The sequence below is a fragment of the Drosophila innubila genome, assembly GCF_004354385.1.
Source record: "Drosophila innubila isolate TH190305 chromosome 2R unlocalized genomic scaffold, UK_Dinn_1.0 1_C_2R, whole genome shotgun sequence".
NCBI classification, from domain to species: domain Eukaryota; kingdom Metazoa; phylum Arthropoda; class Insecta; order Diptera; family Drosophilidae; genus Drosophila; species Drosophila innubila.
Window position 1 is genome coordinate 14,542,748 of NW_022995374.1, and position 27,246 is coordinate 14,569,993.

The 27,246-nt window shown below is 38.1% G+C and overlaps 6 protein-coding genes and 2 long non-coding RNA genes across 14 annotated transcripts in view; 4 read left to right on the forward strand and 4 right to left on the reverse strand.

The window, feature by feature from the left end:
- Positions 1–1,477: 1,477 nt before the first annotated feature.
- On the reverse strand, positions 1,478–4,041 carry LOC117783627 (chromatin assembly factor 1 subunit B). The gene is made up of 2 exons (XM_034621132.1): positions 3,334–4,041; positions 1,478–3,274 (listed from the first exon to the last, which is right to left on the reverse strand). The coding sequence occupies exons 1-2, from the start codon at positions 3,921–3,923 to the stop codon at positions 1,567–1,569; spliced, it is 2,298 nt and encodes a 765-aa protein (XP_034477023.1). The 5' UTR covers positions 3,924–4,041; the 3' UTR covers positions 1,478–1,566.
- A 352-nt stretch (positions 4,042–4,393) lies between these two features.
- LOC117783632 (peptidyl-prolyl cis-trans isomerase-like 3) lies at positions 4,394–5,391 on the forward strand. Its single transcript, XM_034621135.1, has 3 exons — positions 4,394–4,455; positions 4,517–4,753; positions 4,820–5,391. The coding sequence occupies exons 1-3, from the start codon at positions 4,453–4,455 to the stop codon at positions 5,063–5,065; spliced, it is 486 nt and encodes a 161-aa protein (XP_034477026.1). The 5' UTR covers positions 4,394–4,452; the 3' UTR covers positions 5,066–5,391.
- LOC117783626 (carnitine O-palmitoyltransferase 1, liver isoform) lies at positions 5,063–13,237 on the reverse strand. 3 transcript variants are annotated; one of them, XM_034621130.1, is made up of 8 exons: positions 13,102–13,237; positions 8,582–8,747; positions 7,577–8,514; positions 7,172–7,510; positions 6,988–7,053; positions 6,032–6,413; positions 5,612–5,971; positions 5,063–5,552 (listed from the first exon to the last, which is right to left on the reverse strand). In XM_034621130.1, the coding sequence occupies exons 2-8, from the start codon at positions 8,720–8,722 to the stop codon at positions 5,430–5,432; spliced, it is 2,349 nt and encodes a 782-aa protein (XP_034477021.1). In that variant the 5' UTR covers positions 8,723–8,747; positions 13,102–13,237; the 3' UTR covers positions 5,063–5,429. The 3 variants fall into 3 exon arrangements, with proteins under 3 accessions (XP_034477021.1, XP_034477020.1, XP_034477022.1); XM_034621129.1 differs by lacking the exon at positions 13,102–13,237 and adding an exon at positions 10,482–10,662; XM_034621131.1 differs by lacking the exons at positions 6,988–7,053; positions 13,102–13,237 and adding exons at positions 6,764–6,823; positions 10,482–10,659.
- LOC117783634 lies at positions 10,765–24,791 on the forward strand. Its single transcript, XR_004617378.1, has 3 exons — positions 10,765–10,778; positions 20,699–20,704; positions 24,728–24,791. It is a non-coding gene; the product is annotated as an uncharacterized LOC117783634 (long non-coding RNA).
- On the forward strand, positions 12,793–13,297 carry LOC117783633. The gene is made up of 2 exons (XR_004617377.1): positions 12,793–12,967; positions 13,149–13,297. It is a non-coding gene; the product is annotated as an uncharacterized LOC117783633 (long non-coding RNA).
- LOC117783630 (translin) lies at positions 13,417–14,612 on the reverse strand. The gene is made up of 5 exons (XM_034621133.1): positions 14,480–14,612; positions 14,331–14,418; positions 14,171–14,267; positions 13,984–14,099; positions 13,417–13,919 (listed from the first exon to the last, which is right to left on the reverse strand). Exons 1-5 carry the CDS (start codon positions 14,552–14,554, stop codon positions 13,591–13,593), a joined length of 705 nt encoding a protein of 234 aa, XP_034477024.1. The 5' UTR covers positions 14,555–14,612; the 3' UTR covers positions 13,417–13,590.
- LOC117783631 (peflin) lies at positions 15,039–16,535 on the forward strand. The gene is made up of 4 exons (XM_034621134.1): positions 15,039–15,155; positions 15,213–15,432; positions 15,706–15,849; positions 16,046–16,535. Exons 1-4 carry the CDS (start codon positions 15,147–15,149, stop codon positions 16,270–16,272), a joined length of 600 nt encoding a protein of 199 aa, XP_034477025.1. The 5' UTR covers positions 15,039–15,146; the 3' UTR covers positions 16,273–16,535.
- Positions 17,230–27,246, reverse strand: part of LOC117783624 (longitudinals lacking protein, isoforms N/O/W/X/Y) — a 71,292-nt gene continuing 61,275 nt past the window's right edge. Inside the window, exons 6-7 of one of the 5 annotated variants that reach the window (XR_004617376.1) lie at positions 25,057–26,357; positions 24,604–24,814 (exon numbers count right to left, since the gene is read on the reverse strand). Coding sequence is in view for 4 of the 5 variants with exons in the window: in XM_034621111.1 (XP_034477002.1) it covers positions 17,846–19,197 (1,352 nt within the window). In the remaining variant the exon portion in view is untranslated. Of the gene's footprint in view, positions 19,198–23,191; positions 23,717–23,962; positions 24,475–24,603; positions 24,815–24,893; positions 26,358–27,246 lie in introns of those variants that run through there. The other 4 variants (XM_034621111.1, XM_034621119.1, XM_034621123.1 and 1 more) reach the window with 4 other exon arrangements.

Here is a 27,246-nt window from a genome sequence, read left to right on the forward strand (position 1 = left end):
CATAATACATAGTATATTAATATAAACAATATGCATATACCACTACTTCATAAAGTTAAAAAATAAATTTTGCATATTTTGCATTAATAAATTACATAAACAAACTCAAATCATAGCAAAAATAACGAATACTTCATATTTTTCTATAAAATGGCTCATACAAGGTTTTTGCTCCGAATATGTAAACACACACATACACACACACATACACTCACACACAAACATACAAGTCGCACCACTACTAACGTGAAAGAGAATTAACTATTACTTTAATAGATGTTAAAAATTTATAAGATACAACTTTGACTTTCCGAAGAAATGCAAAGGAAATTAAAGAATATCTTTAATAATATAATATTTATTAATGATTCAACACTCAACGCAATGGTAATAACAACAAATAATAATGTTCAAGTTTGTTGTATTGAGATGGAGAAATGGTCCGGAAGTTGGTAGAAGGAGTTAATAGGTAGACAAACTTTAGACGTTGTATCTAATTTGTAGCCTAATTCAAATTGCTTTTGTTGTTCCCCAGATATATTTATTTCTCATGGGACTTAAACGATCGTTATGTATTTTGTCCAAATGTTGAGTTAATTTAACATTTAACAACTTAACAACTCTCCCAGCGGGAGTCTCTATCAATGGAATTAATTATTTGCATTCCTCAAAATGAACCAAGCCCTTGGCCCTTGAGCAACAGTTTTAAAATGTGAAGTGAGCAAAGTCAACTAAAAAAACAAAACAAAACTTAAAAACGAGAAATACTGAGAAAGAAATTTGAATCGTTGAATTACAAATTTAATACAAATACTTAAAATAATACGTGAACAAAAACCAAATTTAAAACCAAATTAAAATAAAACGAATAATGTTTGTATGTAAAAGAAACTCAAAATGTTAGATCATCTAAAATTTAAATAAAATTAAATTTAAAAAAAGCTGGAAACCCCAATAATTTGTTAAGTCTGTTGCTGTTGTTGAATTTAGCTCGACAGATGCTTATGTTATCATAATCCAGGATAAGGTACAGTTGCCGCAATAAACAGGATTAATCAAATTTCAATGACAATGAGACCATATAAGTGAAAATGTATATACAACAAATGTTAATACGTTTTCAAAAAAATGAAGAGAACTTATTTTGAGAGTATTTTGAAAAAAACTTAAGCCCATCGAGAATCCGTCGTTTGGTACAGTCAAGCGTTTCCATCGATGTCCGTGACTCTATGGTGATATTTTCAGGTAGATAATGTTCCGAAACTGTCATAAAGCGAAAACAGTGAACGGAGTACAGTCTGACTTGACATTAAGGACACTTTAAGTACTGTCAACAGCTGCGCATGCTTTGTCAGCTTCTTGTCAATCGGTCGGTCAATCAACTCAATCAGTTGTGGCAGCAATGGTTGACTCTGGTTGTCAAGCAGCAACTGGAAACCAGATTGTTCAACTCGATAGCAACAGGACTAACAGCTGCATGTGTGTGTGCTTGCGTTTTATTCAAATTAAAACATGATATAATTCGGTTAAGACTAAGGCTAAATTTCTTGTATGCTAAATGAATCGTTACTCTAACAGTTTCTTTTTGGACTTGGGCGTCGAAATGGTTCGCAAAGAAACGCGACGTGGCGTCTTGTTGTTTGGCGTGGTCGGCTTTGACGAGGCACCCTGTGCTATTGCTGCAATTGCTGTCGCTTCTGTTGCTACTGTTGGCATGGCTTTAACTGGTGTTCCCTCTTGCGTGTCCTCATAGACGAGACGTATGTCCTCGGTGTGCTCGCAAGTCGCCTCATTGATGACCAACTGCGACTCTTCCATCTTGTCGCCCTTCTTTTTGCTTGGAGAAGTTGACTTCTCTTTGCTTGGCACCGGAGTAACGTCCTCCTCCAATGGCCAGGCATCCATGGCTTCTTCTACGGCCACGGACGCATTCACAGCAGGCACATCGATGATTACCCGTGGCGTTCGACGCACAGCAATGGGCGTGGCATGTCTGGCGGGCAGTGATTTAGGTGTTTGTGTGTTGCTGTTGCTGTGGCTGCTGCCTGGTGTCCGGGGCAATCTTCGCACTTGTATCGGCGTAACTGGCCTAGACTCGAACTTCTCCGGCGACTCGAACTTTTCATCCGAGCTGATGATCTCCTTGTCGAGTACAGCTTCAAGGGGTTTGGGCAGTACTCCCAGCTGCAGCTTGGGCTTGATTTGCAACGGCTCCGCTTCGTTGCTGGCCTTGCGCTTGATAGCAATGGGCGTCGGCTCAGCAACGGTGGGCGTGGTCGTTGTCGTTGCATCTGTAACTTTACGCGGCGAGCGTCGTATTGCAATGACTGTCGGTTCGGCAACTTTGCGAGGGGAACGTCTGAAGGCAATGGGCGTAGGTTTCACATCTGTCTTTGTAGCAAGCTTTGGGCTACTTAAGGAGGTTGCGGAGCTGCTGCTCTGCAAGGACGAATCATTATCCGCCTCCAAATCCGTTTCTATGCACTCTTTGCCCTCATTCATACTCTCGTCGCTGATCTTTTGCTTTCTCGCAATTTTATTGGACTTGGTTTTCTCCTGGAGCGGACGTCGTAAAGCTGACTCATCGGATGAAGCCTTTCGTTTTGGTTTCTTGATCTTCCGACTGCGTTGTGGGGCGTTTTCGGATGTCTTGGCGGCAGCGCACAGCACTGCATCCATTTCCTCATAGCGTTCGCCAAGTTCATTCTCGTTAAATGTCAACAAGGAACAGAAGCCATCCGTGCTGGAGACGATCAACACATTGCCATCATTTGACCAGGCCAAATCAGTCAACCGTGTATAATGTATGTTGGAAACAATGGCAAAAGGCACCGGCTGTTGTGTGTCATAGAAGAACACCGAGTTCTTGGTGGCCACCGCATAAATCATACGATAAGGCAGCGTTATAGTTGGCGGATTCTTCTCTGCATTGTACGGACGCAGGCGATACAGAACGGGAGAACAGCGTACAGCCACTGTGTATTCATTGGGAAAAGGTAGCACAAAGGCGGGTTTGCTCAGATCATAGCGACTGTATCCATAAGTAGTATTTGTGGGCTTCAAGACGCCATCGTAGTCGGTCACACCGGCGGGTGTGAGCAACAGTTTGCCATCTGGCGTGAAGCAGAGGCGCCTAAAAAAGGTCTGCAGTGTGCCATCGTGATACAAGCGAATGCTGCGATCATGCAGCTCATGTCCCTCCTGAACAGGTAGCGTGGCCTTGCTCACCCGATGCAGGCAGCGTCGGCTGTTGGCATCATAAATCCGCAAATTCCTAAAAACATATTTGAAATTCGTAAACAATTTACATTTATGATACACACTAAGACTCACCTATCCGTGCTCATCGTGGCTATGTATTGATTTGATGGATCCCAAGCCACGCCCTGTACATAGCCCTTGTGATCATCCAGAATAGCTATAGACTTGCCCTTGTGTACATCCCACAACATGGCAGTGTTGTCCACAGAGCCCGTGACCAAAAACTGTGAATTTGGTGCCCAGCTCAGATCGTAGACATCCTCCCGATGACCACGCAAGATTTTTAGTGTCAGCCACACCTCTCGATCCTGTTCGCTATTTCCATCAGCATCCACAATGTTTACCACTTCGTGTTCCGCTTTTTGTTTCCATATGAAGATGACACTTTCGTCATCCCCAGAGGCCAAGAGTTCGCCGTTGGGTGACCACCGAACTGTATTGACGGCACGCTGATGTCTTGCCAAATCCGCCGCCAGTTCTAGTTCAATGCCCTCACCCTCCACAGATTGGTTGATATACCAAATGAGAACGTGAGCATCGGTGCCGCCTGAGGCTAATCGACACATTGCGGATGCAGGCAATCCCACACTGTTCGATTGTATATCCACACTTAGCACTGGGTCGCGGTTGTGCCACGATATTTCCGGTATTTTGCACTTCATTATTGCTTAATTATTTAATTAATTACTTGACCAGTATTTTTATTTTTCTCCGCGAATGCTGCAGATTCGCGCCTAAAATCTGACAGCGATGTGAGTTAGAGTGTTGCCATTCAGTAAAAATTTCCGATCTGGCTTAATTATTTTTACTAAAAAAAAGTACATTTTCGAAAAAAGGTATTCTACATTTTTGTACCTTATTTTAGATTTTTTTTCATATTAGATAGAATTTTTAAAATTTTTGCAAAATTTTCGTAGTTTTATGATATTTTTGTTTTTTTTTTTTCGAATTAAATTTTACCTCTTCTCTTCCCGAGGGCTGACGAGCTTCAAGCCTTTATTAAAATTAATTAATTTAATTTTACGATGCATCGATGCTCTTACCCAAATTTGCATCTCTAATGAGAGTGAGTATAAAACAGGGTGGCATCCTTGAACCCATTTGATTTGGTTTTTAAAAATCGATCTATCGATAAGCGACTGCAGCCAACTTACTGTTTTCGAACTCGAAATTCGACACTCAGCTGCTAAAATGGTAAACAAACACAATTTACTTAATTATTGAGTTAATTGCAATTATTTATAATAATTTCTAGTCAGTTACACTGCACACCGACGTGGGCGATATCAAAATCGAGCTCTTTTGCGAGTCTTGCCCCAAAGCCTGTGAGAATTTTCTGGCTCTCTGTGCAAGCGATTATTACAGTGGCTGTTGTTTCATACGGAATATTAAGGGATTCATTGTGCAAACCGGCGATCCAACAAACACGGGCAAGAATGGGCAGTCCATTTGGGGTACAAAGTTCGATGACGAGTTCAAGGAGACCATAAAGGTAGTACTACTTGCCGCACATATGTTTCTTGAGAGACTTCTGCTAAAGCCACCTTTTATATTGTAGCACACGGATAGAGGAATGGTTTCAATGGCAAATAATGGACCCAATGCAAACGCCAGCCAGTTTTTCATTACCTACGCCGCACAGCCGAATCTGGATTTGAAATATACGCTCTTTGGCCGTGTAATCGACGGATTTGATGCCCTGGATGAGCTGGAGAAATTGCCCGTAAATCCAAAGAACTATCGCCCGCATGTGGATAAGAAGATCAATGGAGTAACGATACATGCCAATCCTCTGGCCGCGTGATGCTTTATACATATATTTATTTTTCTACTACTTAAGTTACATAAACGTTTTGCATTTACATACTAATTAATTGAGAAACAGCAAATTGTGCAAAAAGTTGCTAAAACTAGATCTTAAAAGTCAGCCAAGTTGTCACACAAATTCATCATTTAGTTATGTTTTTCTGTTGTTTTTTTTATGTATAAAATTGCATTGCTCATCTCGCATGAATTTTGTTTTAGAACTTCTTCAAGCACTTTTGCACTTAAATGGAAAACTTACAATAGACAATATGTATGATGATTGTAAAAACGAATAACTAGAAAAGTAAAAACAAATGCTAACAAGAATCTCGCAAGAGTTTCACTACAAATAGGACTATGGATTATGTAGATTTGCCATTTGTGATTGTCTTGGCGGGCTTGGGATGATCCTTCATGTGCTGCTCAAACATTGAACGAATATCGGCCAAAGCCTGGCAAATGTGCTCCGAAAATCGATTTACATCCTGCAGTTAAAATCATTTTGAGATAGATAAATGAAGATATATTAATGATGGTCACTTACGGTTATCGGACACGTGGTCTTTGCTGAGATATGGAAGAAAATCAAATTTTCACCAGCTATAATATAGGATACACCATAACCATCATCCGCAACGGGTCCAAAGCCACCGCCGGCACTGATGCAATTTGGATGCTTCTTCAAATCCATTTTGGGCGTTTGGCCATGAGGAGTTTGACTAGTGGACAGACGCCAGGGTTCGCTGAGCACCTCGTTGAGGAAGGGTGAATCAACTTCCAGGTACTTGGACACCACATACAGACAGAACAGATGACGATCAATGCCACGTCCACACATGGCATCCTGATAGCCCAACTGATGGCGATCGCAGGCATCCTTCAGCAGTTGCACACGATGATCATTCTGTAATGGAAACCAACAATATGAGCATATTTTATAGTTATAGTTTAACAGTTCACCTACCGTTGTGCTGGGATCCTGCATCGCCTTGACCCACGCAGCCGACTCAATGGTGCAGGGACGCACAGTTTCAGTGCGACCTTCACGGAACAGGCGTGTCATGGAGGCCTCATAGGTTAGCGAGAAGCGTCCAGCATCGCGATAATAGGCCAACTGCAGGGCCATCTGTATGTAGGCATCAGGCGAAAGGCGACACTTCTTCATGAATCCCTTGCCGTACTCCTGGTGCACCAATATGCGCAGATTGACCTCATTGATCAGCTTGGTGGCACAGACGGTTGCCTCCTCAATCTGTGCCAGACACGGCTTCAGATCCCAGTTAAGACGCGTTGGCGTTGGGGGCTGGAACTCGGGTGTGCCTTTTGTATTGCCAGCCTCATCATATCTGTCAGAGAGTCGGATAAAAATTAAATTAATAGAGCGTCATGTGCAATTGTTTAGAACATAGAAATGCATAGTAATTATAGTCTGTTAGTTTAGTAAATTAAGTTAAGAATTGTTAGTCATGAAACGAGTATAAAACTTTAGTTAATTATAACATATATAGAATAAAATCATGAAACTCTTTCAAAGAATATAAATAGAACTAAATAAATGATAGTTAGATTTTTTTAGTTCAAATTTTGGTTTTAAAGCATTAGTTAGTTATACATATAGAATTATATCATGGAACAATTAAAAAGTATATAACATGGAGAGGCAGTTAGATTATCTAAGCAATAATTTTAGTTTTACCCATCAATATCATCACCAAATACACTTTCCCATAGATGTCCCATAACCGGTGCGTCCGCCCTATAAAAAAATGCATAAATATTATTGTCTGGGCCACAACCAATATTAAATTATAATTAATTTAAAATATATAAAAATAATATGTACATATATGCCATATATATACAAAATGTCAGCAGCCTCACACCATCAAAGGTATATCTGTATATAATCTTGAAATTTACCCGTCCGATACAAGATCATCAACGATCAGATTCTCCCACATGTGTGAGGCGATGGCAGCATCAGACCTTTATACACAATATATATGTTATATTTTATTGAGTTTAAATAGATAAGACTCTGACAATTTTCTGGTAGCTGAAAAACTGTGTGATATTTGTAAATAAATGCAAACTAAACACTTACCAAGTGTGCTCGGCATTAAAGCCAACTCTTCCATTGCTGCCGACGCAGACGGTGAAGCATTTGTCAAACCAACGATTATAGCCATTGCCATGAAGCAGCTTCTTGCCAAACGAGTCCAACAGCTCCGGACGCTTCAGATCGAACTCAAAAGGCTCCTCGTCGAGTGAGAGCACAAAGGCAGCGGATTCAATGGTACGCAATGAAACATGATTAACGCCCCGCGAGAAGAACGTGTTGCGTGTCTCGGCCCACTTGGAGCGATTCCAGGCGGTCAAAGCAGCCAAATGCTCCTCACCATCCACTGGAGTGGCCTTGGCCTTCATTATATCTTCAATTTGACTGTAAATAGATAGAAGTGAAGAAGTGAACAGAAACTCATATCTTCTCTTAAATAGCTTAACTTACACTTGCAGCTCGCAAGGACGAAGAATGCGTCCCTTGTAGTAGATGATCATCTTGTAGTAGCATCCCTTGTGCAGAACCACAATGTAATTGGAGTCCCTGTAGTGGACAATACGATCCGTCTCGAGTCCAGGTATGCGAGCCGTGTTGAAGGTGCGTTCATATTGCCAGGAGCAGAGTGGAATCATGCCCTGCACCATAATTGGCTGCAGTTCCTGATGCTCAATCAGGCGTCTAAAGTTGAGCAGCAATGAGATGACATTGGCAGCACGCGCTGCCTGAACATTGGTGAGATTCATGAAGATGGCATCGGTGCCATAGAAATTGCTGTTGACACAGAGTGGACTGCGACCGCGCAGGTAGACGTACTCCTCCCACCAATCTGAGACGTAGTTTGTGGACCACCAGCTCTTTAATATCAGATACCATTGCAGTTTCTTGCCAATCGTTTGCTCAAACTCCTTAGCCAATCCCTCCATGCGTTTGTAGTTGTCATCATCGAGGAGTGGACGCACTGAACGAAGATAACGTGTCATTGTATCCTTCACGGAGGGCAATGGCAGGCGTGGCAACGAGCCCTGAAAACTGTATAGGCCTGGCTTATTCCAGCTGGAGAGGACACGGACCACTGCCACCCAGAGCATGGTGGGTATGGATACACGACTGCCTGGCGCTCTTGACTCATACATCCAGCCCTTGTAGATGAGCAACAGTTTCAGCGTGTAACGCATCGTAAAGCATATGGAAAGCCAGATAACGAGTGCCGCCAAAAAGCACGCGGTGATCTGCCAGTTCATTGTGTTGCTCGGCAGATGCACCAAAAGTCTGTTGGTCAGATTGAAGGGTGCCTGATAGCCGGCAAAGTGCAATCCCAGCGCAATGGCAGTGATCAGCCAAAGGCTTTGTATGTGCGCCGGATACACACCATTCCGAATGCCGTTCTATAAAATAAACGGAGCGAATGAAAAGTGCATTCAGTTTCACATTTGCTATCAATTGCATAATTACCCGGGCACGTGCCATGCGCTTCTTCCAGGAGCGCACGCCGGAGTTCCACACAAGATTAAGCACCTCATGGTCATAGTTGATGTCGAAGCCCTCGTGCGTGATCGCAAACGAGAAGGCAACGGCGGAATGGGCTTCAGCCATACCGATTCACTTTTACTTAATCACGCTGCAAAAAAAATCACAAAAAAACAGATTAGATACGTGTTTTAATCACAAATAACGCTTGTATCTATCAGTTACATTATGTAGTCATTAGCAGTGCTTAGGAATTTGGGGATCTAATAATATTATGTATTTATTTTTTTCATGGTAAACACACTAAAAACTTATTTATATATACTCTAGCATTTTTAAATTAATATTTTTTTTGTTTTTTTGCTTAGATTTTTTAAAATTTGTTTTAATTGAAACAATTTTTGGAGTTTTATTATTAGATACAATCTACAATAATATTTAATCAAATCTCCGTTGCAATCCTAGGCTTTATACTCTTTACACATGCATCGCAATTGCATTTTGAACTTTGATAATGATCGCAGTTTGCATTTCTCGATTATTGTTTATTAATTACATAGCTGAGCACATTGAATATATGTAGCTTCGTGCTCACATTTTCGATGTCATAACAGATTCACATAATATTGATGATTGACGTCACCGAAAACTTCGCGCATTCTCTAGGAGATAACCCCGAATAAGTACCATCATATAAGATTGCTGAAAGCTCAGATGATTCGCTATGAATCGAATGCAATCATTAGCCAATGATTGTGTCTGTCTAGCTCATTGTTTGGCATCGCAATTCCATTGACACTTGATTGGTTCAATAACTACGAATAATTGTTGCTATCAGACATATAACAGTAGAAAGTACTCGTAGATTGATTTATCAAGTGTTTTGTGAGAGCAGAGAATCATTTAAATCACAAATTGCATTGTTTATGTGCATACTAATTGTTTTTTAATAAATGTGAGTGGGCTACGTATGTATTTAAAAATCATGTTATTTGTTTTTATCAGCTTGCCAAGAGTAAACTTGAAAAGTTGTTTTCTGTGTCTAACCATAAACCTTGGTTGAGTTGAACTCCAAGCAAAGACCACGCTTAAACTGAAGGCTAATTCAATTGCTAATAGTCATCAACAACAAACAATAACAAAATCGACACAAGACAACAGTTTTATTTTCGTTTGACCTACTTTTCAACAGGCGGCCACGCTGCGTATGCTTAATATATATATTTTTCTAGACGATCGCTACCGGCTTTTGAATTTTTATGTATGTGCGTGCATACATATTTATTTGCTTATTTATTTGCTTGTGTGTTGGAGACAGAGCAAAGCAAAAAGAAAAATAAAAATAAAATAAGCATGCATGCTGCTGCTGCTGTTGATGTTTAATTTGATTTATTTTGCGCTGGGCACGATGGTTCAAAGTCCAATTATATATTATTTCTTGACATTTTCTATGTTTTATTTTTTTAGCAACAGGTTCGTATACTCAATCAAAAAATTTTCAATTGCTGTTTTTTATTTTTTTAAACGGATTTAAAGAATTAAACTCAAGCATCTTGAACCTGTGCAGATCTGTTTATATAACAAAAAAGAAAACTCGAAAAAATCTCAAAAAAAAAAAATATAGTTGATAAGAGACTTGTGCGCTCTTATCTGCTTATCAGGGTGTTACAAAAATAATGTGAACACTCAAAAATTGGGCATAGAGTGGCATTAGTTTAAGTAGGGCAATGACTAGGAAAGACAAATAAACAACAATAGTAGAAAAAGAGCAAAGCGAGTGCAACGTAAGCTGTGAGAAATTGCATTGCAATGCAGAAATTGTTTCTTTTAATGTGACCTTCAATTATTCGAGGTGAAAAAGAATAACAAAGTACGTAAAACAAACCTTTCAATTTTAATTTCGTTTACAAACAATACACTCAATTACTTGATTAATTTATATGCAAATATTGTAATTGAACTCGCGATATTATCGTTAATAACTTTGATTATTTTTGTGGCTTGCAATAAGACTCGAAAGCGTTACGAAAATAGAGAAACAAACAACTTGATCGCTTGAACGAAGAGCGTCAACTGATTCAACTGCGTGGCGAGGCGCTTGGGGTCTCAAAAAACCGAACAACCGTCGCCGGTTACATATACAGATACAGATACAGCTACAGATATAGTCAGACGTGTGCATGTTACATACATAAATATGCTTGTGTGTGTAGTTAAGACACGTATGAGTGTCTGCTTCTCTGCTGCGTCACAGTAAGAGAGCCGGAGAGCGGGAGAGTGACAGCGAGAGCGAGAGAGTAAGGCAGTGCAAGAAGGGGGGCTCGCTTTGCAGAGAGTGTGAGTGACAAAGACGCTTATGGACCATTGCCGGTCGTTGTCGTCGATAAAGGTTTATCATCGACAACAACAAGTATATACACACTTGCACTCACAAACATACATACATTTGCACTCTCAGTTGTATTTGTAAGTTTTACCATGTGCATTTCGTTCGTTCGTGTCACACACATACACGCCCCCTTCTCGGGGGCCTAGGGCTGTGTCATATATCTCTCCCGAGGCGCAACTATAAAAATAGCATAATATATGGGGATCGCTAGATATATTTGCATGGAAGAGAAATTATGACGGTGCAAAATATACGACTATTTGTTGCTGTCAAACATACATACATATATTTATCCACACACTGAATAAATATGCTTGAAGATATACTAGCTAAACTTATTATTAGGATTGTAGTTTCTGCACTTTGAACTGTGGCATGAACATCTGGAACAAGTCGCACTCGGAAAACACTTAAAAAAAAGTTAATATTAAGCAAATATTTATGCAATTGAAATGCTTAGCGTGTTTATTCTAGCTAACGGCCTCCACACCCTTGGGGGTGTACAGAATCTCTTCAACTGATAACGCTTTATCAATAGTTGACGATTCTTTTCTTTTTATGTTTATTTAAGCTGATAAGTTGCTTGTGAAGCGATCTTATAACGTCAGAAATAGTTTTTTGAAAGCAGCGATAAGATATTATTTATAATATAATTTCAGTATTTCTTTTTTTTTCGTATCGCAATTATCGCCTATTCAAAGTTCAATCGAACAGTGGGGTCGTAAGGCCCATAAGCTAGAACGCAATAAAAATGAACTGTTATCAAATATCGATAAGAAGTGGGCACGCGGCTTGTACGCGTAATTTTTCAAGTATTGCCAAATTTTTACTACGAAGTAACCTACAACAATTAGTGACACATTGTAGCAGTCTGGTTGGCATTTTGTCGCAGACAACAAAGTCGCTTATCAGCCAAATTAGCCCAAAAGTCTCTTATCATACGTTTAAAAAGAGTCACGGAAGACGATAATAATTATAAAAAACTTCCAAGTATTTGCCTAGAAATGAGGGCAATTTGTCTTGAGCCCCTGACTTAACAGCCTTGAAAGATCATAAGCATTTATATCGAAAATTATATTCGGAATACGCCACAGTCACATCTACATCCACATCACTCTTGAGCTTGGACTTTGAACTGTACACAAACTTGAAATGCTGAAACGAAATCCTCAGTACGCGTAGTCGTGTCTCTAACGACTCTGAAACGGAGAAGGGGTGGATAGGAACCAGTTAAGCTCATTTCGAATTCGGATCTGCCCTGCTTTGTTATATCATTCACCGCGGGTTAAATGAACACTCTCATAGCATATGCAAATGATTATATCTTTACAATTTCAGCTTTTAATGTAACAGTAAAACAGCTTATTATACTTAAAAAATGGGAATGTACATAGTTATTAAAAAAAACATTTTGTAGGATTACTCGTGCATGATATTTTCTTAAGGTTTCGCCACTTGTTGTTGTCTTTTTCAATTAGTTCGTTCCACTCACACATAGACACACCAGAGCAGGCACTCTAGCTGGCATGCTCCCACACAAGTGCACCTGTCTGCGCTCGTGTCTGTGTGTCTCTTTCTCAGTTGTTTACAATGCAAAACAGTGTTGCTGCTGCTGTCGTCTGTCTGAGCTTTCGCTCACCCACTCAACTGAGAGCGTAGCTGACTTGCTGCTTGGACTTTGAACCTCGCTGAGCGAGTGTGTGAAGAAAAGAAAAAATTTTAAAAATAAAAAAGAACAACAATAACAAAAACAATCCCAACGGCAGCATAAGCAACAGCGCAGCAGCAAACTGTGTGGTAATAGTTGTTTTTGTATGTATGTATGCTTTCTGTTTACCGCAACGAGTTTCCAAGCCGCTGCATATGAGTGGAAAATTGAAAAGAGGGGCTTGCTTGTGACCCAAATAAAAGAAACAGGTTGAAGTTGTTAGTATTAAGCAATGCTACGTAGAGTAGGTTGCTAGACCATAGTTAATTTTCAGGTAAGTGTTACTGAGCAATTGCATTAGTCGCATTCAAAGGTGAATGCACGGCGCCTGCGTGAGACAAGGCGCCTTTTTTTTCCCATTTTATTGTGAATACACAAGCAAAAGTACACAAGAAACCCTTCACTTACATATGTTTATGTATTTCCTTTATACAAAGAACTCGTTTTAATTGCAGTCTAATTAAAGGCGATTAAAGTTTATCCAAATGGGCCTATATTGAAAGCGGAACGAAAAACACAAAAGACGAAAATAACTCAAAAACAACACTTTACAGAGGCAACGTCGACGCGCGCACAACGTTGTAAGCGAACCAACGCAACAAAAGAGACTGAAGAGCCGACTCTGAGCCAGAGAGATGTAAACTCTGTGAGAGCGCAATAATGCGCAACGCGAATGTTCGACCATATGATCGAAGCTGACAATGTGAGACGAGACGGGTAGAACAGGGTGACCATGTGCATGCAATTATCTCTAACTGCAATTTATTTATTTTTAATTTCAATTCATTTCACATGATAAAACAAAAACAAAATGCCTGGATAAACTTAAAGTATGTCTTTCACTTTCATTGATATTAATTGTATTGTTTTCGGTTAAGTAACACTATGCAGATTAAATTATTCGACAGGATCAGCTTTAGGCTGATCCTTGTTATCGGCGGAATTCGATAGTCCACGAATGCTGACATCGTAGACAACTTCCTCAATCTTTTTAACATCGTATTTGAGAGCATCGAAACGTTTGCGTAATCCATCGTTTTTCATATTGAGCAAACGAAATCCTGTGTTGAGGTCACCAATAAAATGGGATATATTCAAGGGACGCTCGTAGTCCCCCATTGTGACGGAATTGGTGGCGAAGCGTGACAGCTCCGAGGCGAGCAACAAAATGCCCAACAAATAATCTTCAATATCCAAATGGAAACCATCCGAATGCTTGATTTTTACTGTTGATATTTGTTACATTTTTTAAATATGATTTTTTTATACTGTTAAGCTAGCGTTACTTACAGCCAAGCATTTCAGCGGCCGTTTCGCGCGTCACCAAAAAGCCCGCCTCCAGGTAAATGACCAACGCAATCAGAAAAATCAAGCGTTGGGTAATGTAAGTCCAATGATCGGAATACCTTTATATACCAAAAGTGGCACATTAGACGCCTACAACACTTTGCTGTGAATTTCTCCAATCATATCTTACCGGTAGTATTGTCCAGGTGGCACCAATGTGGACAGCTTTTCATATTTCTTAGCGCAGGCTTCGATCTGCTGACGTGCCAATGTGCAGGCATTGTTGACTGTAGGGTAAAGTAAGGACAAATGTAATGCATCGTACTTGATGGCAAGCCATAATTACTTACTTTTGCTCAAATCAGAGTGTATGACCTGCAGGTGAATTGTGGCGTCCTTGGCCAGATGCTCAATTTCACGGACCACAATGCGAATGTTCTGTAAAAGTATTTAATCATAAGTTTTGTATTTGCTACAAATACCACACATTGTTGCTTACCTCTCGCAATTCCTGTTCATTGTCTATATACTTTTGATAGTTTGAAAAAACCTCCATACTTACGAAATGCGACATTTTGTTTGCGAATTTTTGCTTGTTTACGCCGGCTTTTCACACATACACAGATAGAAACGATATCTCAACGATAGATGTATATCGATAACAGCAGAGCTGCTATGTGGCTCGTCCACTTTTGTGACTAGTTCAATTGAACTTAATCGGAACGATTTTAAAAGGCGCAAAGTTCAAGTGTGAGCTCATTTTAGTTAATTTAGCCATAATTAAGAATTTGATGAAAATTCTTAATTATATAAAATAAACGTTAATATTTTAAGATTTGAAGTTAGTCACCGCTCGGGGATAAGAAGTTACAAAATTAATTCAAAGAAAAATATTAGAAAATCGAAAAAATTATAATAAAAATATTGCAAAAATTTAGCGTAAAAATTTAGAAAATTTAAAAAAGGGTACATTTATTCCGTGTACCTTTTTCTGAGATTCACCTTTTTTACGTTAAAAATCGAACCAGATCGTAAATTTGTACTAGATGGGCAACTTTCGTCGTGCTTACTTTTTCTTCTACAATATTGGCAGCTCTAATTCACAGCTGTGCTTTCTCGCTTGTGTGTCGTGCTTAATAAGAGCAAATTCCATTAAATTGAGCAACATGTCCTACGTAAGTATGATTAAATTGTCATAAGCACTTCTTAATGCGTGTACTTCACTGTTAAAGGGTGGCGGCTACAATCCTTACGCTCAACCTGCTGGTGGCTATGCTGCTCCCCCTGGAGCATTTCCCCCACAAAATGCTCAAGTCTCGCCACAAGCACAGCAATGGTTCGCTATGGTGGACAGAGACCGCTCTGGCAAGATCAACTCTGCTGAGCTGCAGGCGGCTCTGATCAATGGGCGTGGCGAGCAATTTTCGGACAATGCATGCAAACTCATGATAAGTAAGTCGCAACACGCAACGATGTTTAAAGCCGAGCGGATTTCCAATGAGTCAGTGGGATGGGGGCTACTTTATATATATATACATATGTATACAGTTATGACGATATACAAATATTTGCCATGTGCCCCAAAGAAACGTTCACACGTGTATATTTGCTTAGACATACAGCCGAGACACGATTTTGATAAACATTTTTTTGGATTGTTTACTCAACGCTTTTATGTGTTTATTTGACTTTAATTAGCTCACTTTTTATATTCTTTAACTGCAGGCATGTTCGACAATGACGCTAGTGGCACCATCGATATCTTTGAGTTCGAGAAGCTTTACAACTATATCAATCAATGGCTACAAGTCTTTAAGACCTACGATCAAGATGGTTCTGGCCATATCGAGGAAAGTGAGCTAACGCAAGGTAAGCAAAGGAAATCAATGGGTACATTTAGTTTACACTTTCAATTAGTGATCGCTCCTTTATAATTTTAATGTTTTTCAAGTTTAACTTTTAATCAACTACTTATTTCATAATTGTCATAAAACAACACTTTACCAATTGAATTTATACACACATGTATATACTTATAATTCGTTCCCTTTCTGTTCTCACACAGCTTTTACCCAAATGGGCTTTCGCTTTTCGCCGGAATTCATAAATTTCCTGGTGAAGAAGAGTGATCCAAATACCCACAAGGAGGTGTCGGTGGATCAGTTTATTGTGCTGTGCGTTCAGGTTCAGCGCTTCACGGAGGCTTTCAGGCAACGGGATACCCAGCAGAATGGCACCATTACCATTGGCTTTGAGGACTTCTTGACCGTTGCCATCGGTTGTTCATATTGAAAACAGTTCCAGAACTCTTACAACTTGCAATCAAAAGTAAACAGCACACACACAAAGCCTTTACTGATGCAAATCTAATTCCGTTTTTTTTAATATATGTATGTATGTATGCATTTCTTCTAAATTATGGTGTTATGTTAGTTACGTTATCTCTTATCTCGCCAATCACATTGTAATCTCCTCTGAAACAAATTAAGTATTGTTGTTTTTGCTGTTTGATACACATTAAGTACAAAATCCCAATAAAAAGTAATAATTATATACATATTTATATTTGTAAATTTAAAATAATTGTGTTTTATTTAAAGTGTGAACATTGTGAGTATATAGATTAAAGATAATACATGTCTTAGCTTTTCAATTTGAATGTTTTAAGGCAGTTGCACTGTTAAAACCATTCCAAAAAAATGTCTTCGCTCATTTGGCGTTCAATTGGAAATTAATCTCAAATTTCCATCCGATAATGGCAATTAAGAACTTAAAATACGATAAAAGTACATTTGGATATAAAAATTATTTGATTTTTGGTTTGGGAATTGTTTTTTTTTCTTTTTTCGTATATATATATATATTTTTTTTTTTTGGTTGTAGGTATATAATTGTAAAATAAAAATTCTATATTTATTTGCTTTCAGTCTTAAAAGTCAATATTATATTATAGTTGTTTAAATTAATAAACTTGTTAAATCCACAATCGATTTGCAATAGTATCTCTAGCTGAAAATCAGTCAAAATTTTAAATAAAATAATACCTAATATGGCATAAGTCGAGGAGATCGCTTGGACAGTCAAAGGGCTAGGCAATGTTTAAGGATTAAGCAAAATTATAAATAAATACGTAGAGATCTTTGTGTATGATCGTAATAGTGGAAGATTAGGCAAGAATCCATAATATAATACTAATAAAAGTTAGATGCGCCCATAGTGTTCCTAAACTAGGATATGGTTTATATATGGGTAAAATAAAACTCTACAAATTTTGGCATTTTATTATTATGGATATGTGTTTTTGAAATGTTCTTAAAATTGGCTCGGGTTTTGCATAATATCGCCCAAAGTTATAATTCCTTAGCCTATTAAAATCCATATAAAAATATTTGCAAAATACAATTAAATACTAAACATAGATTCGCAATAAATCGTTGCCGTCTTTGCTCTCGATTGGGTTTCTTCTTCTTCGCATCGAAAATACATATAAATCATCTATAAAAATTGTTGTAAATAATACGTTGCCTTTTAAAATATTGATCAAGTCTTAATACTAAATGTTTTCTTATGATTTTGATTATATGCTTGATTAGAATGGTTTGCACTCCTTAAAAACGATGTATATTGATAAAATAAAATATTACAATTAAACATAAAATATTTTTTGGGATGACACATAAAATGACAAGAAATAATTCATTAGATTTGTAGTTGTTCATAGACAATTTTAAGATTTAAAGACACAATTAATGGGCTAAAACATAATAATAAAATTAATTGAAAGTTGTAGCTGCTATCCCCCCGAATTGTATTGTAGTCAATGTATTTGGTATAAATCGTATCTTGTGTATCTTCAAATTCGCAATCACTTATTGCAGTCAATGATTAGCTTGCCCTGGGAATCATCGGACATGGAACCGCTCATGCTCATGCTCATGGAATCGCCGTCCATTTTAATGGAGTACTTGGAGCGACGTTTGCTGGGCAACTGTGGCAGATCCGTGTGATGTTTACGCACATGGACGCCAAGATTGCCACGTTGCTTGGACTTGTAGGGACAGTAGGGACACTGATGCGATGGCTCCTTGCCACCGCACTCGACATTCTCGTGGCGTCTCAATGTGGACTTCCAGCGATACTTTTTGCCACAATGACGGCACTCGTAGACAGGCTCGCCATCCAGGCCAATGCCATTGGGACTGGCGGTGCTGCAATTGCTGCTGCTGCCTCCGTATTCGAGTTTGCACTGATACTCCAGTTGGCGAAAGGCCTGAGCCTGTGCCTCCGTGATCGAACCGGACGAGCTGTTGGCAGTGGAGGCAAACATGCTCAGTGAATAGTTGCCAAACTTGCCGCCAGCAGCGCCAGTCGACTGATCCATCAGCTGTATATCATCAAAGGCATGAAAGCGTGCATCATCCTCATCCTCTGTCGAGAATCCTGGTTCATTCTCACATTCCGAATAGCGCATATTACGTTGCTGCTGCTTGCGCAACAAATTCTCCAATATTTTGGTGGGTGTCACCTCGTCGTGGTTGTTCAGTTCACTGTCCACATCCTCGTGGACAAGCCGATGTGGTGTCTGTTGTCGCAAAATCTCCTGAGCACGCAGTTGCTGCTGGAAGCTGTGCAGTCCGTTGCGCATTAAGGCCTCGGCAATGGCAGCAGCTGGTGGCTTTGTGTCAACTCCAGTTCCAGCTCCAGCTCCAGCTGCTGCTGCTGCATTATTGGCCACCAGCACGGAGGTGGGTATGGCTGTGACACGAGGCGTCAGATTCAAATCTGCGCCAGTTGCCGCCGCTGTCTTTGATGTGTATGTGGGGCGTGGATGAAATGGGCCAGCGGCAGCGGCAGCGCTCAGTTGTTGCATTTCATCAGCCATCAAGTTTTTTGAAGCCGTCTCTGAGGCAGCGCCATAAACCGCAATGGCAGCAATGCTTGACGGCTCCAATGTCTCAGCAGAGGTCGGCGACACCTGACCGTGACCGTACTTACTCAGCTCAGTCGGATCCTGTTGCTTCGGTGCCTTGGCCGACTTGGTCTTGTAAAATTCAAACAACATGTCGGACACCTCCGACACGGACAGACGCTTACGACGTGAGCCCGGCAACTGCAACTTTTGCTCCTCACGCTTCACATTGAGTATGCTGCGCTGGAGACCACGTTGGATCTTTTCAGTGACCATAGCCGGAGCAGTGTTCTCCTTACGGCTCAAATCTGTGAACAGAAACATTTTACAATTAGTTAAGCACTTTTTTAAATATCAAATGATCCGTATTATCTCCCGTGTGTGCGGATATTATCAACTGAAAAATATGATTACAAATGAAAAAGCAAATGATTAAGACCCTGGACTGCTGGGTTTAGTGTGGCTTGTGGCAAGGATTAGAGATGGTGTTAGTGGCATGCAATATCAAATTAATTAAAATCAAATTACAAACATAAGTTATACATAAATAATATTTTTCAAGTATTACAAATAAAGCTAAGAACACATAATTTAAAAATTTATTATGATTTCGTTTATTATTTAACACAATTAATGAAAATGATAATGAAAATGTTGAAAAGCCGCTGTCCAGCTAAGAACATATAATTAAAACTTTTATTATGAATTGTTTTGTTTTTTTTTTTTTATTAATTAACACATTTAATGAAAATGATAATGATTATGTTGTAAAGCCGTTGTCAGTTGGTTGTTTTTTTTTTTTGCACATGAAATGAAAATTTTGCTTGTGTTGTGATTTTTGTTGTTGTTGTGGTGCTGCTGAAGATGTGTTGTTGTTGTTGTGGTGTTGTTCTTGATGGTGGATGATGTACCGTAAACCATAATAAATACATTCATTACCTGCCGCACAATCTAGAAAAACAGAGAAAATAGGTTAGTTCTATTTTTGTACAAAATGTTCAGCAATTTATCCAAAGTGTCAGCCGCCAAATGTTTAACTAAAAAGAAAAACAAGAAAAGTAAATTAATTAGTTGTATAAAGCTTTATTTAGTTAGTGCAGTTTAATTTGCTGCGGGCGTCGAGCTTTTCAGAGTAAGTCACTTGATCAAAGTTTGTATATTAATCACTTGCTTTAGCTTCAGTTAAAGCTTTACTCGACGCCCACGCGGAAGCGCTCGGAAAAAGCGTCTACACGGCAACACAAACGAAACTGCACTAGTCGGCGAGGCAGCTTAACAATTTTCCAAGCTGCTGCTGCAGGCAAACGCATCCTCAAATCCCAACGGCAACGTCTGTTGCAGCTGCAACCAATGGCAGGCAAACAAAACCAACAACAACAACAGCCAGAACATTCGGAAAATGTATCTCGTTTCGTTTTTGGCCTGCCTGCATGTGTGTGTGTGTGTGTATCTGTGTATCTGTTGCTGCTTGCACAGCAAGTGTACCCAAGGCTTAAGGCTGGCTTGATCCGGGTCCTTGATTTATTTATACTCTCTTCCATTCTATGCTCATTTTTCGTTTTGTCTACCTAACACGCATGCCTTCTCGAATTCTATTTCTGGCATATTCCAGGCAAATTTCCCAATACTGAAAACTTTCTCCTACAGCTACACTGAAAGTGTGGCACAATGAGAGAGCAAAAGAAAAGAGAGAGAGAGAGCGATTGATGGAAAGCATTTGCGCAGGCGCACATTTACTTTATATGTGTATGTGTGTGTGTGTAATTCGTCTGCCTATGTGTTTGTGTCTGTGTGCGTGTTTACGAGCAGCTTCCGGTGGTGTTTCGGGTGTTTTCAATACTACAGCTGTTGGCAAATGTTCAGATATAAATTTCAAGGTCAACATTTGAAAACTTAAGGGAGGGCAAGGCAAACAAAATAATTATTGCAATTTTGTTATTGCCATTTAATGATTACAAGTAAATAGAGTTGACAGAAGAACCAAAATTGTCTATAAACTTGTATGCTTTTCAAAATATAAAGAAAAAACTTTATAATGCAAACATTTGAATCATAGTTTCTCATATTTTCGGGTTTTAACTTGTTCTAAGAACCCCATGCAACTATATTACTCCGAATCAGAAAATCCAACCAAAAAAAATATTTCTTCCGATACGACCCGAAATATGTAACTATTTCGGTAAAATGTATGACTTTTGAACGAGCAACTTTCCAAGTCAAAATTATTCAGCAATTTGGTATTAATTTTAACAAGAAAATTTAAGTTATCAGAATCAAGTTTAAAGTGTTGTTTAATACAAATTACGAAAAAGGGGTTATTTAAAACTGAAACTTGAGTTTAAAATTTTCAACTTTCAGTATTTCAAGCCTAACTTAAATAACAACACAGAGTGCAGCCTTTTCTCCAGCGAACAGGTGAAACTATTATTAAAAAGATTCGATGACAAAATAATGTGATTTTCTTTACACATAACTAAATGAATGTATTTTAATTTCGTACCAGAAATCAAATGAGGTTTTGGTATATAGTTAGACTCTCATATGTGTAACGTTTACAGTTAAAGTTTCTAGCAATTTGTGTAAAGTACACAATTTTACTTAATTTCGAACTCATGTAGAATTTTTTGTTAATTAGTTAAGTGAAAAGAAAAATTATCTACGCTTGTCGCACAAACATGTCGAACGCTTCCAGGAATATTATATTGAAGTAAAAATAGCTTGAATAGAACAGAGAACAGGCAGAGACCCTTGGAACTTGCCTGTTTGTGTCGTATCCTGTTTACTGGACTTTGCGAAGGCAAAGCCCAAAAGGGAAACGTGGAAAATGCAGCAACAAATAATAAAAACAGGCACGAAATGTGCGCCTGCGCATTGGCAAATGGAAAACTGATGGAAATGTTGCGCCGTGGGAAGCACAAAAGCAAAAGCCGTTCGGCAGGCAAACGAATATAGCATAAAAATAAAATACACAAAGAGAAACAGAGAGCAAAATAGAGAAGTATTGTTAGAGTGAGAGGTAGGCAGAGAAAACTTATTTTTAGAGAAAAACCCCGACTCTCGGAACGTGATTTATCTGTGCAACAAATGTTTTTCCGAATTCCATTTCGTTTTGTGTGGGCGAGAAACAAAGAGAGACGGGGAAAAGAAGAGAGATCTCAGATAAGGACTCAGTCTATAGTACAGTCCAGTTAGTTATGCTTTGTGGTTGGCCAATTTTTTTCGTTTTCTATAGACTACATTGCATTGATTTCAAGGGCAGATACCGAAACCACCCTCTCGCACGTATATTCTGAAACCTGTTTGGGTTAAAGGATTATCGTCTATTGTATTAAAATGCGAACCGAAATGGTATCTCTATGTTAGCACACATACATAGACATATGAATCTATAATTCGATAGATTATTAATATTTACCTGTTGGGTACAATAATTTCCACAAAATTCGTAAAACTTGACAAATGAAAAATCCAACTGTAATTAAAAAGAAAACATAAAAATAAATAACAAATAAATTGAACCAAAAGTTTAAATAATATACAAACCAATTTAAATTGCATTTGATTCCATTTTAAAATGACATGAAATAAACATAAAATAAAAAAAAATATTAATAAAAATTTAATTATAATTATATAAAATATATTTGGTTTCCTATTAAAGTCATTTTGAATTCAGTTAAATTTGCATATTTTTTTGGCATGTGCTTTATCATATAATTTTATTAGCAACACGTATAAAAACTTAAGATTGGTCCTTTTTTATGTATAGTAAATAATTTCTTTAGTTTCTAACAAAACGAAGAAAAATGCTTGGAAAAACGAATTTCCAAAATACTTAAATAGTAGAGATTAAATGATAAGCGAGTTTTGGCTGTTTACTTAACTATGATAATAATAACAACTAACAATTAATAATAATTAGTTAATATAATTATATTTGTATACCTTTCATTATGGGCTGTTGCATAATAATATGTAATTTTTGGTCTCAATTTGGTAAATATTTCGCTTTTTTGATATATATATTTTATTAATTTTAACAAAACTATTATGGAATCCAATTAACATTTTTTTTTTGCAAAATTCAGCCTTAGCTCCGTTTACAACATGCAACATTTTGTTTATCCCACTTTCTTGGTTGAACAGTGAGCGCTTTATGTTATTAATACTACAAAATATATATAATAACTTATTTTGAAATACAAATAGAGTGCTTTAAATGTTTTTTAGCTGTAACTTGATCATTTTGTAGAAAAATTTAAAAATAAATATACAAGAAAACGTTAGAAAATTCTAGTGTTGCTTGCCCATAGATATGTGTTGAACATGTTGCATATTATTAAATTAATCTCGAATAATCTTAAATCAAAACCGAGTGCTCCTTGCGCATATGCTCATTGAGAAACGCCTGGGAGCGATAAACGCGTGCGCAAAGTGGACAACGATTGGATTCGTAGGGAGGCATTCTCTTGGAGCTCTGACGCGGCAACTTGCGTCCTGCCACCAATGTGCTGGTATCTATATGCAAATTGTGTGGCAAATGCGGCACCAGATGCTGCAGCGAACGAGCCGTGGATATGGAAGCCAATTGCTGTAGTGCTATCAAAGCATCCGCATTGTTAACCAGCGGTTTTTTGCCATTGTTGTTGTTAATGTTGCTGCTATTGTTGTTGTTGGGCGACTGTCGAGCAGCAGTTGAAGGCTCCTCGTTCTCACTTTTTATCTCTGAAGCTGCAGGCGACTCCCTGTCAGCTTGGGCAAGCTGCTTGGAGGTACTGGGCGTGGCAGATTCCTGACCGCGAAGATTGTACTTTCTTGGCGTGATTACTGCAAAGAGAAAAGAAATCCAAAATAAAAGAATAAATAAACTAAAATGAAGAAAACCAAAAATCAAGGAAAACTTAATTACGGCATTGCATGTTGTTGTTGTTGTTGTTGTTGCCTAAACCAAAATTAAATTAGTTTGTAATAATAAAAACAGGCAGACAAACATACAAGCGCGTATTTACACACAAGAAGAAATATAATGAAAGATAGAGAGTAATTACAGTTGATAATAAAAAAAGAAATACATTTTCCAAATGCGATTTTCTTTCTTTTATTTTATTTACATATAAAAATTAAGAATTTGGCATTAACGAGAACTTGGCTAATAATTACATCCTTTTTAACTTGAAACAATAAACAATATGCCCCCAATTTTTCTGACCTTTCCAAAAAAACAAGCACTTGCTTAACTTAATTCAAAAAATTCGCTTCATTTTCCACTCTGATATCGGAAGGATAGAGATCCATTGGGTCGAATGCGCTCAATTGACGACTCGATGTACGACTTCTTGCTGTTGATTTTGCTATTTTTGTTGTTGCTTCGTTTTGTTGTTTATAGGTATCATAGTCAGACTTATGAAGCTTCTTGTGACGATTCAAATGGGAGCGTCGTTTGAACCACTTGAGGCAATAGTCGCACTGGAAACGTTTAAAGTCCTGGCATTCCTCGCGCTGATGCAACATCAGACGATTCTCCGTGTTGTAATATCGTCCACATTGGCACAATAGTTGATTCTTTGGACCATGTCGTACATAATCTAATGGAACAATAGATGATAAAAGCAACAAAATGACACTAATAATTAATGGCATCAATTGAACTACAGCATTTAACATATTGTATTTTGAGTGATCCCCGAGATGATCGGCTGATGAATACAAATTCGTTTTGGATTAATATACTTTTATTAAACTACATCTATGTAAGTTCAAATGTGGCGGCAAATGTTTGTTAATGGTTTTGATTTTCAATTAGCTACTAATTACACTAAAAATACGTTTAGATTTAAGACCTTTTTCAGTGCGTTCCTTGTAAGAATCAACGTGATGTGACAGCAGCAACTTTGGCAACGACAGTGACTTTGATAACAGCAACGCCTAAAAAAAAGAAATTCATATTAATAATACTCATAACGAAATATTTTTCAAATATTTAAATAATTAGAATACCATAATTAAATTGTAAACATTTATTTTTCTTTATCATATACAGATTTAAATATTAGATTGGGATTAAGGTTAGTTTGACATTGATTTTAAAATTACTAACGACTGGTTGCACATTGAAATGTGTCTTACATTACGTATTTGTATGTGTAAGTGTGTGTGTGTGTACTTACACTTGTAATTGCAGCTGCACTTGAGCAACATTTCAAACAAAGCGCCCAACTATTTGTGTATGTCTTTCTTTTGGCTTAAGAAATTCGTTTAAAACTTATTTTAACTTCAAATTTAAATTGAGATCATATCTTTGGCTACTTTACAATACTACACACTGATGGAAACTTGGACTTGTATATATTATTTATATATCTAAAAGTAAGACAACAACAAATGCTAACACATACGAGTATTCACTTGACCCAATCAACTGGACATCTATGATATATTCGAAAACTCTCCTTTAATTATAATTTATTTGATTTCTGTTGAAAGTTCCCACCCTGATATCTTTTCTAATTGCTCAAGAGCAGCGTTTCGCCAGATTCAGAGTGTTTCTGGTTCATATGTTTGCGTAGATCAGATTTGTATTTGCATTTGTGTGGACAATGTGGACACTTCAATGTTGGCTCCACACCGCATTCGTAGTTCTTGTGACGCTTGAGGGAGCCTTTGATTTTATAGGTTTTGCCGCACACGTTGCACGCATATTTGGCATCATCGATGGCCAGCTCATTGACCTGATGCAGCGACATGGTGGCATGTACACCGCTCAGTCCATTCACATAGAGCTTCTCGGTCTGCTGCAATGGCTCCTCAACGCAGGGCAACTTGTCCACATAGTCATCATCGGTTAGCAAATCCTCATGCTGATCGTTCTTGATGGCCGCCAGTTCGAGTTCCCGTTCTGCTTCATCCGCATCGGTCAGCAGCAGCTCGTGTTCGGATTCGTGTGTGGTAACCACAGTGGTGGTGACCACATCGTTGGCGCTGCTGGGCGCCATAGAGATGCTGGTGGCGCCATACTGCATCACATCGCGCAGCAACATCTTATCCTCCAACCTGGATGTGTCTATTTTGATGTACTCCTGACGTGTCTGCACCTGCTGCTGCTCCTGTCGCACATCTAGACATTGTTGTAAAGATAGTTGCTGTCGCTGCTGATGTTGCTGCTGCTGATGTTGCTGTTGTTGATGCGTCTGTTGCTTCACAATCTGTATGGTGGTGGCCTGTGGCTTATGCAGACTTGTGGTATTTGTATTTGTGGTGGCATTCTTTGTCAGAGCGGGTATCGTATACTGTATGTTGCCCACGGGATTGCCCAGATCATCAGGTGGTAGTTCGACAACAACTGTGGCACCCGACAACAAACTGCTTGCATTTCCCGTGCTCAAGGATTGTGAAGTGCTCAGTGTTTGATTGTGACTCGTGGCACTGGCAATTGAATAGGGCACCGTCTCCAATATGGTCCAGTATCCATCTGTAAATAGAGCAAAGCGTGCCAAGCAACAAATTATTCTAGGGTATCTCTAGATTGAATATGCATATAATTACTTGTAGCACTAACATAACAAATTGTAGCAGCTGATCATCCAATAGTTTGTGCTTGTATTCGTATTTGTGTACAAATGTGTGTGACATAATACAAAGGTCTGCTAAAAAAAAAGAATATAACACTGAACAGAAAAAATAAATGGTAAGAATTTTAGCCGAAGCTGCAACTAAACTTGAGTAACGATTGTAAGTATTATAAGTATGCTTTATTCTTAAACGCATTACAAATATATAATATATATTTATGTATAGTATAAAAATGTACACAATTGTTTGTTTATAACACCCAAAAATATAAATTACACTTAAATGTATTTCATAACTGAGAAATATATTTATATATATATATCAAATATATATATTTATGTAGTGGCAAATAATGGCGTTTTAAGTCTTTGTTTGCTTTACATGCTTTGTTTTTTTTTTTCATTTTCTTTTTATTAATATTATTATTTTTTTTGGGGAACTGATGTTGGCAAGATAATTTAGATAGAGAGAATTTCAGAACACCAAACCCAACACAGTTGTGTTTTGGGTTACAGGTAATATGGTCTTGGACCGTTTTTCTGCTTAAAACTACAGGATAGGCACACATGTACAACAAAACTTAAATTTATCAAAATAAAAAAAAACTAAAAGAAAAATATTTATAAAAGAAATAAAGATATTAAATAAAATAATATAGAAAACGGAATGCGGTCAGAGATATCTAAACTTAGCTTACACGCGAAAGTTGATTGATAAATATGAATTTTAAAATGCCGATTAAATTATCTTTAAAAATTGTTTAAGATATTTATATTTACACATTCAGA

Excerpts from the sequence above, each read along its gene's own strand:
- LOC117783632 (XM_034621135.1), top strand. Across the intron at positions 4,754-4,819 it reads AGTTCAAGGAGACCATAAAG|CACACGGATAGAGGAATGGT; the intron begins GTAGTACTACTT and ends TTTATATTGTAG.
- LOC117783630 (XM_034621133.1), bottom strand. The coding sequence starts at position 14,554 with ATGTCGCATTTCGTAAGTATGGAGGTTTTTTCAAACTATCAAAAGTAT. Across the intron at positions 14,419-14,479 it reads ATGAACAGGAATTGCGAGAG|AACATTCGCATTGTGGTCCG; the intron begins GTAAGCAACAAT and ends ATACTTTTACAG. Across the intron at positions 14,100-14,170 it reads CCACCTGGACAATACTACCG|GTATTCCGATCATTGGACTT; the intron begins GTAAGATATGAT and ends TGGTATATAAAG.
- LOC117783631 (XM_034621134.1), top strand. Across the intron at positions 15,433-15,705 it reads TGCATGCAAACTCATGATAA|GCATGTTCGACAATGACGCT; the intron begins GTAAGTCGCAAC and ends CTTTAACTGCAG. Across the intron at positions 15,850-16,045 it reads GGAAAGTGAGCTAACGCAAG|CTTTTACCCAAATGGGCTTT; the intron begins GTAAGCAAAGGA and ends GTTCTCACACAG.
- LOC117783627 (XM_034621132.1), bottom strand. The coding sequence starts at position 3,923 with ATGAAGTGCAAAATACCGGAAATATCGTGGCACAACCGCGACCCAGTG. Across the intron at positions 3,275-3,333 it reads GCCACGATGAGCACGGATAG|GAATTTGCGGATTTATGATG; the intron begins GTGAGTCTTAGT and ends ATATGTTTTTAG.
- LOC117783626 (XM_034621130.1), bottom strand. The coding sequence starts at position 8,722 with ATGGCTGAAGCCCATTCCGCCGTTGCCTTCTCGTTTGCGATCACGCAC. Across the intron at positions 7,511-7,576 it reads CGTCCTTGCGAGCTGCAAGT|TCAAATTGAAGATATAATGA; the intron begins GTAAGTTAAGCT and ends ATCTATTTACAG. Across the intron at positions 7,054-7,171 it reads TTTAATGCCGAGCACACTTG|GTCTGATGCTGCCATCGCCT; the intron begins GTAAGTGTTTAG and ends TTGTGTATAAAG.